Raw genomic sequence first — 12134 nt, forward strand, 5'->3', positions numbered from 1 at the left:
TAGATCAAATGTTCAAAAGCGAGAATATATAAAATTTAACCTCAAACATAAAAACCCTGGAACTTCAACAGCCTGGAGAATATGCATGCATATTCTCTAAAATAGTAGATCTAATTTGGCAAATTTTTACACATCATGAAATTTTCTTTAGTTATTTTCATTCGGTATTAACAGTTTATCTTCTGGACAAAAGGAATGAGCTCATATCTTCAAGCAATTATTTACTAACTATACTCACCCCAATAAAGTAACTGAATATGCAGTCACATTACTAATGAAATAATGCTGAAATTGAGAACTTAGCACTAAATAAAACAACACATGCACTATCAGTGCTATTAGAGAACAGTAACCCCATAAAGTTCTCATGGTAAGGATTCAAGAAAAGTCCCCATGTGGATCAGGCAGAAAGAGGGGAAGAACAGCCATTATTAACCCCCTGGATTCTTTTCCCTAAGGAAGGGGGACGGGCTTTGCCAGAAGGAGCACTGACAAGTTGTTCCAGCTGAAGGAAGAGAAGGCTGCCTCTGTAGTCCTTTGCAGCCTTTCTTCGCCTTCCATTGGAAAAAACGAACAAACAAAATCCAGAGTGAACAGGAGGAAAGACCTCAAGAAAATAGACTGGGGATGCTGCAACCAGGAAAGGGAATACAGTACACGGGTGAAAAGGGAAGCAATATTCGTAGACAAGGGACAGAAACCCCTGTGAAGGTTACAACCCAACATGCAGGCCCACTAAAAGAGTGAGGCTTCCTCAGGTAATAGAATACGCGCTATTCCCCAACACCCTGCCACAACACCAACACAGCTCTAGGACAGTAACAGTCAATCACAGCTACAAGATGCAAGACACTGACCCTCTCTGAGGAGGAATACTTAAGGAAACCCAAAGTCAAGAGGAAGACAAAGACAAGGATACGAGAACTTGAAACTTCTTGAACCTATGGCTACAACATTAAGCACTGCCCAACTCCCAGTCAGATCAACAAATATCCTCACACTAAAGGCAAATATATTTCAGTTCTTGTTACCTGATACAATGTGTCTGGATTTCAATAAAAAAATTACAAAGCATGCCAAAAGGAAAAAAGGAAAAGTGTAGAGAGCAAAAACAAGCACTCAAGCCAAATTTAGATGTGACAGAGAGGTTACAGTTATCAAACGAAACATTTAAATAACTATTATTAATATGTTAAGGGCTCTGATGGAAAAAGTTGAAAACATTCTCAAATACAAAGAGAAAAAGCTCCAAGACAAACAAAACAGAACATCCCAGAACTATGGGGCAATATCAAAACTGTAATACCCAAAGGAGAAGAGAGAATGGGACAGAAGGAATATTTGAACAAGTAATATCTGAGAACTTTCCAAAATTAATGACAGACACCAACCCAGGAATCACAGAGCACACCAGGAAAGAGAAATATCAAAGGAAAACCTATACCTAAACATATTCATATTTAAATGGCAGAAAACTAAGATGATAAAATATTGAAGGAAGCCATAGGACAAAAACACCTTACCTGTAGAGAACCAAGAAGAGCTATATCAGACTTCTCATCAGAAACCATACAAGAAGTGGAATGAAATCTTCAGTGTTGAAAGAGAAAAAGAGCTAACTGATAATTTTATGTCCAATGAAATTATTCTCTAAACATGAAGGAGAAACAAAGTATTTCTCAGACAAACAAAAACTGAGGGAATTCATCACCAGAAGTCCTGCCTTTTAAGAAATATTAAATGGGCCTAACCAGTTTGGCTCAGTGGATAGAGCATCGACCTGCGGACTGAAGGGTCCCAGGTTCGATTCCGGTCAAGGGCATGTACCCTGGTTGCGGGCACATCCCCAGTAGGAGGTGTGCAGGAGGCAGCTGATCGATGTTTCTCTCTCATCGATGTTTCTTACTCTCTATCCCTCTCCCTTCCTCTCTGTAAAAAACCAATAAAATATATATTTTTAAAAAGAAATATTAAATGAAGTTTTTCAGAGATAAAGATACTAATATAGGTAAAAAACTAAATCTACATAAAGAAAAGGAACAAATGAAGGTAAAATATAATCTTTTATTTTTCTTATTTTTTTCTTAATTGATCTAAAATTTTATAGCATATAATCAACAAAATGAATAACAGAAATGTCACAAAAGATGGGAAGAAGGAATTAGGAATTCTCTATTATGGGATAGCATTACACTTAACACCTTATTGTGTTATTTGAAGGTAGACTTAGATTATTTCAAAATGGATATTGTAAACCTTAGGGCAACCACTAAATAAGTTTTTTAAAAAAAACAAAAAAAAAACAAGTATAAGTAGTACATCAAAAGAGGATATAAAATGGAATCATAAAATGTTCAATTAAAAGTAGAGAAGGCAGAAAAAGGAGGGGAGACAAAGAACAATGCAAGGAAGTGACAACACAAAGACTGTACAACTTAACCCGAGTAAACTATTTCAAATATGAATAACAAACACAGCCATCAGAAGGCAGAGACTGTGAGGTTGGATTAAAAAAACAACAACAAGCCCTAACCGGTTTGGCTCAGTGGATAGAGCGTCGGCCTGCGGACTGAAGGGTCCCAGGTTCGATTCCGGTCAAGGGCATGTACCTCAGTTGTGGGCACATCCCCAGGAGGGGGTGTGCAGGAGGCAGCTGATCGATGTTTCTCTCTCATCATCGATGTTTCTAACTCTCTATCCCTCTCCTTCCTCTCTGAAATCAATGAAGATATAAAAAAAACACACACAAAAAACAAGATGCAAGTATATGCTCTACAAGAAACCCGCTTTAAACATAAGGAACCATATAGGTTAAAAATAAACAGATGGAGGAAGACACCCCATGTTAATCCTAATCAAAAGAAAGCTAGAGTAGCTATCTCAGTATAATACAGTAGATTTCAGAGAGGAAAAAAGAGGGACTTTATATAATAATAAATGAATTAATTCCGCAAAAAGACATATTCTAAATGTGTACAAACCTAACAGAGCATAAAAATACATGAGGCAAATATTGACAGTTTTTAAATAATTAATCTGTTGTTATAAAGATCTGAATTATAAGTACATATGTTCCAAAACATAGAGGACATAAATCAGGGGATCCACACCATTGCTTTAGAAGTGATCTTAAAAGCAAGCAAAGGATTAATTTTAAAATATCTTGAGTTAATAAACAAACTCATAGATTCACATATATTTATGACCCTGTAACATCCAGTATAAACTTTCATGCATATGTAATAACTCCTTTTCTGGGTCTATCTGCTCTGTTAGACTTTGGCATATGGAGAATAAATATTTTTATCTTGCTCAGCTTGATTTCCCCAACACCTAGCAAGGTTTCTGACTTGACTAAATACCCAATAAATATCTACTGAATCTGAATTTTACTACTAAATTAAGTTAATCAATATTTAACTGTAAAGTAAGCTATTATTTCATTAAAAATACAAACTCCCAGTTGCATTTATCTTTTAAAGTAGGAAATTTTGGTTTTACAGTCACCTTCCACTGTTATCAAACCGCCAATGGGTTTAATAACACAGTTAGAAACAATTACCACGAATCACCATTGTTCACAGGGTTAAGGTGCCACATTGCTTTAGTATTAATTAACTCTTTTAATGTATTCATCTTAAATGATACACAAATTAGTAATTCAAAGTAAATGACGGATAGAATGTCAAAATAAGAGAAGTAGATCTGCGAAAGATTAAAAATAAATGTAAACATATAAACAGTGTAGAAGTATAACTCTTAATGAACTGGTGAACTTTTAAATACCAGAACTTTGTCCATTTAAATTGTGTATCAGGGCAGAGTTAAATAATTTATACCTCTAAAATAAGCAAATAAAATGCAAATAGGGAAGGAATACATTACTAGACAAATCACAGGGTCTAAAGACGAAAGACCTGGAAAAAAACATGATATTTTATTGAGCTTTTACATATGTATGATTTGAATAAGAACAGAAAAGAAAATACATTAGTCACTGTAATCACTTTAAATTATGCAGTTTAGGATTCATCTCCAATTAATTTCTATCTGGCTAGGTTAAAAAAAAAAACCTGAAATTTCAGTTACTTCCATAAAATTTTACGTTATCTTTATGTAAAATTATTTTGCACTGAGGAATAACTGTTTATTTTAAACAGTTGGCAACCCAACCTTCTACAGATTATTTCTATTTTACTATTTGGACATGCCCCTTATATACCAAACAGGCACAAATCTGATGTCCTAAAATAGGGCACATGGGGACATTTATTTACTAGATAAAATGTACTGATGTTCTTCTTCCTCTATCAAATAATTCTTTCAAAACCTTCTTTACAAATATCACTATTTGACTTACTGAAATTATATTTCACTCAACTTTTCAACCAAAGTGATTAAATAGAAAGTAAAGGACATCTCCATAGGCTTGTAAACACTTGAGGTGCACTCTGAGTCCGGCAGGGTAATGGGAAATACGACGGGCCCCTTACCTGACATGCATTGTAAAGGAGTTGGTGCTCCAGTTTCTTAATACCCAGAATCTGCTGAAACATTTCATAGAGCTGTTCCTTGCTCAGAATAAGTTCAGACACAGCACTGAGGGTCATCCTACTTGGCTGTTTGCACAGGTCCTCTTCACCCCTGTAAATGGCATCGTATTTGGCTATCCATGAGCTCAGCACTGTCTCTTTGCTTAAGCCATCAATTTCTGGCAAACTCCGCACACGCTTCTCAATGTTCTTCTTAAACACCTCTCTGAAGTCATTAGCAGAACATCCTCCACTCTGAACCATTCTGGCCACTCGATCACTCTTCAGAAAAACCTGGAAAAAAATAAAGAACAAAACCCGTTTATAACTAAGCAGAGACACTAACACACCTGCTTGTAGCAATCTAGCCAGTCTTAACACCAAACATTCCACAGTGATTCAAATGTTTTTTTAATATATGATAATGAATGATATAATGGAGGCCCCAAATCTACTCTCTAAAATGTTGAAATATTTAGGAGAGACAGTAACCAATGTTGAGGAACTGTAAGACGATCTTGATCTACATGCTATCCCCCCCACCTATAAATCAGAGGCCTCTCTGCTAACTGAATCCTTTAAGAGTTGATTAAGAAAGTAATTGGAGATATGACTATGCTTGGGAGTTCTAGCTAGTTTTTCAGCAGAGATAAGGTCCCCTATTGTTTGAGCGAGGATCTGAAAGCCAATAGTGTGGTAAGTCCAGTATCCAAGTCAATACGCATCATGTATAACTCAATCACGAATGCTTCACATTTGGGCGTGAGGGTACGCCCGACCCCATCCCTGATCTCACCAGTCCTCCAACTTGTCACACATTTCTTATAACTAGGAAGAATGGATGACAGAAAAGAGATGCTCATGAAATAGGTAGGAAGAGATGGGCTATCTATATATATAGAAGCCTAATATGCAAAGTGTCTCCTTGGGAGTTCAACCAGGAGACCAGAAGTTCAATCCCTCAACTATGAAGTGCGCTGACCACCAGGGGAAGGCGCAAAATGAAAGGAGGCCCCAGCCAGCAGCTGGAAGGCCCTGATTGGCCCTGGCCTGGGGATCCTACCCGTGCATGAATTACATGTACCGGGCCTCTAGTAAGTAATAAAGTCATCCTATATAATAAAAGCCTAGGTGGTGTGACATGCAACGTCATCACAAGATGGCCACCACAGGATGTGGGAGCCTGTGGGATCAGGCCTAAACTGGCCATCGGACATCCTGCAAGGGGTTCCAGATTGGAGAGGGTACAGGCTGGGCTGAGGGAACCTCCACCCCCATGCACAAATTTCGTGTACCAGGCCTCTAGTATCATATAGGAGACATCAGGCAATCTCTCCCTTCTTCTAGGTTAAGGACCCAAATATAAATAAGTATCAGTCATGATTTATTAAACATCTATTCTGTCATCAATATTCCTAAGCATCTTCTAGGGGTCATATATAAATGCTTTATTCCTGCTTTTTTTCTTTCAAAAATGACAACAAATTATCCCAGAAGAGTCCATAGGATTGTTTAATGCAGCCTCCAAAAGTTATATCTGTAATTAAACTTATGGAACAAAAGTTCATGTCAACTTTTACCCTAAGAACTGACTCATAATATGGAGGCACTCCCAAGTTATGACCCTATCACCTGACCATGCTACCAGCATGTCTGTCTGCATGTGGGCAAGCAGCACATGTGTTCCATACAAAGTGGCCTCGCTCATCCCACTGACTGCCATGCTCAGCTACGGGACCCCAAACCTTTCCCCACGACTTTCTATTTCCTCTTTCACACAAAATGTCCTTGTTTCCTATCTTTGCTCAACAGACAGAGTATTCCTGATTCTCAAATATTTTGGTTTACTGACTAATGTACTGAACCAGGGAAACATGTATAATATACATGCAATGCTTCCTCTCTCTCTTTCTCAGCTGTGGCTCAATTACTTACTATAGGAAAGATTCTGTCTTATTTTCTAATTTTCCAAGTCAAAACTAATTTATTCTTAAGTGACAGATGTAAGAATAGTACTTTTAATATATCTAGATCAGTGGTTCCCAAAATGAGGCACATGCCCCACAGGGGGGCAACTTGATTTTTAAGGGGGCAATTCGAGAATGAGTTATTAACAGTGAATTTTTCACATTTCTTATGGTTCTAGGGGCCTCATATACAGTATGGTTCTAGGGGCCTCATATATATTGTAACATACTTATGCATTCCAGTTCTCTACGTTTTGAAACTTTATTTGCTATTTTTTCATAACACTTCATATTATTATTTTTAATAATTTCTTAGTAATTTCTTCCTCAGTATTTCAAATGTCCTTTCGTTCATTTATTTTTCTCTTTCATGGATGCCATGTTCTTTGGAAGCTTGTTTAGACCAAGTGAATGGCCTTTTAGGCTTCCTCCAAGTGAATAGGAGTTCAATTTTTTTAATAATAATAATTATATGTCACGGGCCAGGGGAAGCATCAGGATTTTAGAGATGCTAGGTGGGGCATGGCCAAAAAAAAAGGTCAGGAACCACTGATCTAAATCAAGGCACATGAAATTAAGATATTTAACAATATATTTTGTCAAAGGCCATTTACTACTTCAGAAGACATAGGGTATCCATCTCCTTCTTTGTCATCGTCATCTAATTGCACTACTGTCATTGGGCACTAGAACACTATATGTAATATTATATCTATGGGAAAATAATTGAAGTTGAAACAAGCAACTTTTGAAAACTTGTAATTTTGTCTAAAGCTGGAATGGCAAGATAAATGGCATACTAGTACATCTTTCCTAATTCCTGTGATAGCTAGATCTTAATTAGGAATATAGGAAAGCTCAAGTAGTCAATGAAGGTGAACTGTGCCAGCTGCCAATCTATAGCTTCTCAGCACTACCCTGCTTATGCCAGCCAGGATAATTTTAAAGGGTGCTGATTTTTACTGTATTGATTTTAGAGAGAGAAGAAGGGGGAGGAAGGGGAAAGAAAGATAGAAAGAGACAGAAACCATGATTTGTTATTCTACTTATTTATGCACTCATTGGTTGAGTATTGCATGTGCCCTGACCAGGGATCAAACCCGCAACCTTGGCATATCAGGACAACACTCTAACCAACTGAGCTACCTGGCCAGGGCAGAAGGATTCTTCTATCTGGTTCTCTTTTTATTTGGAGGTGCATGGCACCCACCCATGCACAGCTTCTCTCCAGACCTCTGATGGTGGCTTCACGCCATCCCACCCCCATTGGCAGATTCCCAGTGAGTTCTGCAGGGCAGCACCTCCCTGGGGACCATTTCCCTCCAGCACCCAGAAGGCAGATTTCCACGAAGTTCACTTCTGTGAACTTCTCTGCCATCCAGTAGGACACAACCACGTCTTCTCCAGTGAGGTCTGATTCCAGCCTTGGGGATGGGGGACTGGGACCCTCTTCCAGATTCCTTCCTTCCTTGGATGCTGTGTTCCCCTCTCTGCTACTCCTGTGTTCCTTATTTTCCTTACTCATGTAGTCAATCCCACATTGTTTGTATTAAATTTTCCCTGTTCAATTATTGTGTGGTTTCTGGCTCCAGATTGCACCCTGGAAATACTGAAACACTATATGTAATATTATATCTATGGGAAAATAAATGAAGTTGAAACAAGCAACTTTTGAAAACTTGTAATTTCGTCTAAAGCTGGAATGGCAAGGTATTTTTAAAGTGCAATATAACTGAAGACTGGCTTCAGAAAAACTTTTAATTACTTGATATTTAATATTCCAAGTTGGCAGGCATTTCATTTTTTCCAACTTCTGCCTAACACAGTCAGTACTAAATTCCACCAAGTAATCAAACCACATTTTTGAAGCAAAGACTCTATTGAACTTAAGTACTATCTGGATTCTTAATTTTGCCTATAAAAGCCATACCTAGAGCCATACTTAGTCCGATTACATGTTATTTAATTGGCATTTATTAAGTTAACAATGTGCCAAGCAGTTTGCTAAGTGTTAGAGACACAAAGATAAATGAACCTAAGACCCTGCCTTCACACAGCTCATGCTCCCTGAGAGAGACAGAAGAAACAATAAGATACAATCAGGTAAGAGAATAATAGAAACCTATGCAAAGGGAGGAAAAGCTAAGGAGAACAAAATTATGAACTCTGTTGGGAAAGGTGGGGTGGTTCACCGGGTAGAGCCGACAGAACTATAATTTTATTTGGCCTGTGGGTTAAGTGAGGGGTAAAGTGAGAATAAAATACATTTCAGGAAAATAAAAAAAAACAGGATTAGAAAGCATAGAGGCATTCCACAGCATGACCTTTTAAGGGAAATAAAAATTTTTATATTGCAGGAGCCTTAAATATAAGGGTGAGGGCAGCAAAGGCTGGGCCAAGCAGACCACGAGAGACCAGACAGCAAGATGCACGTGTGCCACGCAAGGCATCGGTGCTCACTCTGGTGACCAGGAGTCAGTGATGTGGGCAACCAGGTACTGAAATGTTGAGACACATGAGTTAGAGGAATAACGGGCAGTAGCATCAAAGGTAAAAGGACAACTGACCAGAGCAGAGATTGGGATATCAGTTATCAGAGGAGTACAGCAGACCAGGTGAGAAACAGTCAGTGCCTAATCTAGGGCAAAGGTCGTGGGCTAGAGAGAGAGGTAGAAACAAGAGAGCAGGCTGAGAGAGTTAACAGATCTTGATGATTTACAGAATGTGTGAAAGTAAGGCAGAAAAAACATTATGATTCACAGGTTTTTTAATGGGGTGCCTGGATTCTACTAACCTAAAATAAAGAACCAAATAATACAGGTAGAACAGCGTGTGTGTGTGTGTGTGTGTGTGTGTGTGATGTTTGTATATGGTGTTGGGTCATGGATAATTCCGTTTTGGTAGAGGTCAGCTTTGCAGAGAAAATACAGTACAAATAAAAAAGAATCAAGAACAAAACTCTATGAAATACCTCCCTTTAAATGGCTGATAGAACAAGTAGATGCAGGGGAGGCCAGTGGTGCCAGGACACCAGAAGGAAAATTATGACATGTTGGCAATTAAGGGGGGGTGGGGGGGAGAGAAGAGAAAATGAAATGCCACAATAAAAATCACTTAAATTAACGAGAGGACAGGTTGATCTTCATCACGCTAGGCCTCCTTTCGCAAAGAAGAGTTAGTGACATGGTGAAGAATGGGAGCCAATTGGCAGGAGGGAGAAGAGGACCGGTGGCAATGAAGTTAAGACAGCAGATATAAACTGTCCTTTTAAAGTGCTTGAGTGAAAAAGGAAGCAAGATAGAGGAAGGCAGAGCTAGGCCAGAAAATTACACATAGGCAATGGGGAAGACAAGTCAGTAAAAAGAGGCAGATTATAGTAGATGACAGAACATAATGCTGCAATGTCACTTCTGAGATTAGTTCGTAAAGAATGGTGGGGCCTTCTCTCTCTCACCACTTGCCCTAGGGCAGTGGTCGGCAAACTGCGGCTCTCGAGCCACATGCGGCTCTTTGGCCCCTTGAGTGTGGCTCTTCCACAAAATACCAACTTCTGCGCATGGGCCACAAAGTTTCAATCACACTGTACATGCGCGCCCACACGTGGTATTTTGTGGAAGAGCCACACTCAAGGGGCCAAAGAGCCACGTGTGGCTCGCGAGCCACAGTTTGCTGACCACTGCCCTAGGAGAAGCAAGCTGCCAGGAGGCAAAGACCCCAGGCGCTCAGTCTAACAGCGCTCAGTGGTCTGCCAAGAACTGCATGAGTGGGCTAGAAAGCAGATTCTTCAGTCCCAAATGATCCATGGCTAACAGCTTGACTACAAGCTCTTTCTAAGCAGCAACAGCCAGCTAAGCCACTCCCTGATTCCTAATCCTGAGGAACTGTGAGATAATATATATTTGTTTTACTCTGCAAATTTGGGGATAAGCTGTTACACAGCAATCTACAAATACACTAATAAACCCACATGGCTCACCCTCTTCATTTGGGTCTCAGTACTGTCACTTCCTCAAAGGAAGCCCTGTCCTCCCCAGTTCATCCCCCTCCCCTCTTACCTTGCTCCACCAGACAGGTATTTACTAGTATTGTCCCTTTCCCCAAACTAGAAAGTAGAGGGCACCACAGTCCTCCTTTAGTTTGCTAGTAAAGCCAGTGCCTGCTATAGAGCCTGCCCCGTGTACACGGTAAGAAGTCAATAAAGACCTGTTGAAAAAAGTCATGACTATCTATCTAAAGGATTCTCCAAGAAGAGGACTAGATCTGCCTCTTGCTCCCGGGTTTCCTAAGAGATGATGACTGTGCCAGAGGAACTCGGAAACTGAAAGTGTGAGAAGAGATCAGGTGGAAAGGCATGAGCTCCCGAGCGAAGAGATTTTGCGTGAGAGAGGAAGTACCAGGATCTGAAAGCAGAATAAAGAACAGTTCTCCAGGCCCGAGGCGCAGGGGAGGCAGGAAGGCTGCTTTTCCCCCGTCTACTTTCAGGGTGCCCTTCTGTTCCTCATCGGTCAGGTCTGGGGCACTCCGCTCTGCCATGTGCTCCCAATCCGGACACCACCGCACGTCCATCAGCCCCTCCTGGTTTATTTAAGCTTCAGGCGTGGAGCTGCAATACCAGCCAAGAGCTTTCCTTACATGTCCCACTGGGCCCCTAAACTAAACAAGTCTCAAATGGAGTTCATGACCTTTCCGATTATTTGTTCTGCCTCCTGCTGACCTGCTCCAGTCAATGTCAGAAACCTGCTCCAGTGAATGCAGGTCCCTCCTGGAGAGACCCGGGTGCCATTCCCAGTGTCCTCCATCATCTCCGTGTTATTTCCCCCAACAGACATCCTGTCACCAAACGCTGCTGGTTCCCCCCCTAAATCCTCCCCAATCCCTCTCTTCATGCCCCCACAAGAGCTCTGCATGCTCCTCACTGTGACTTAATTGCCTAAGAGCAATAGCCTCTTCTTACCTGGCCCTCCTGCCACAGAAGTTTCCCCAACATATTCTCTTCACTGGTATCAAACTAATATTTCCTTTTTTAAAAATTATGATCACTTTAATCCTCCTCCAACTTAAAAATTCTTCACTGACTTTCCGCCAAAACCATCCCCAAGGCCTCAGATCCTACTATTACTGGCCTCAAATGAATTCTCTGGTTTCATCATAAGTCATCCTCTCTCATTCAACCTCCAGGCTCCAGATCCACTGGCCTTTAAAAAAAATCTACACTGTCCATCTCACTGTCATTGAATAGTAATCTCTTAGCAATCTTCAGGTCCCCACTCAAACTGACCTTCCTCGGACATTCCTTTTCCCAGTCACCTTGAATTACCCAGAACCTGTCTTGTGTGTCTGTAATCCTAGTATCCTTTCTTTTTCCTTTAAAGTACTTATCACTTTGGAACTGTAGTAATTAAGTGAAAATTCTATTACCATCTTGTGTGTGTATGTGTGTGTTTTACTCACTAGTAAGTTCCATGAAGCCAGCGATGGTTTCATTCACTCTGTCTGTAGCACCGAGCACCAGGCCAAGCACAGAGAAAGCACTTAAAAAATATCTACTGAACAAGTAAATGAGGAGTAAATAAATGATTTAGATCAGTGGTTCTCAACCTTCCTAATGCCGTGACCCTTTAATGCAGTTCCTCAT

The 12134-nt window shown here is 40.1% G+C and overlaps 1 protein-coding gene across 3 annotated transcripts in view; it reads right to left on the bottom strand.

Annotated features, from left to right (window-relative positions):
* Nucleotides 1-12134, bottom strand: part of CADPS2 (calcium dependent secretion activator 2) — a 480839-nt gene that overhangs the window by 314162 nt on the left and 154543 nt on the right. For all 3 annotated transcript variants that reach the window (XM_081101756.1, XM_081101755.1, XM_081101754.1), the window contains exon 3: nucleotides 4494-4826. In XM_081101756.1, the coding sequence (XP_080957882.1) occupies nucleotides 4494-4826 (333 nt within the window). The remainder of the gene's footprint in view (nucleotides 1-4493; nucleotides 4827-12134) is intronic.

This window comes from Myotis nattereri (genome assembly GCF_964212035.1).
Source record: "Myotis nattereri genome assembly, chromosome: 11".
Lineage (NCBI taxonomy): Eukaryota > Metazoa > Chordata > Mammalia > Chiroptera > Vespertilionidae > Myotis > Myotis nattereri.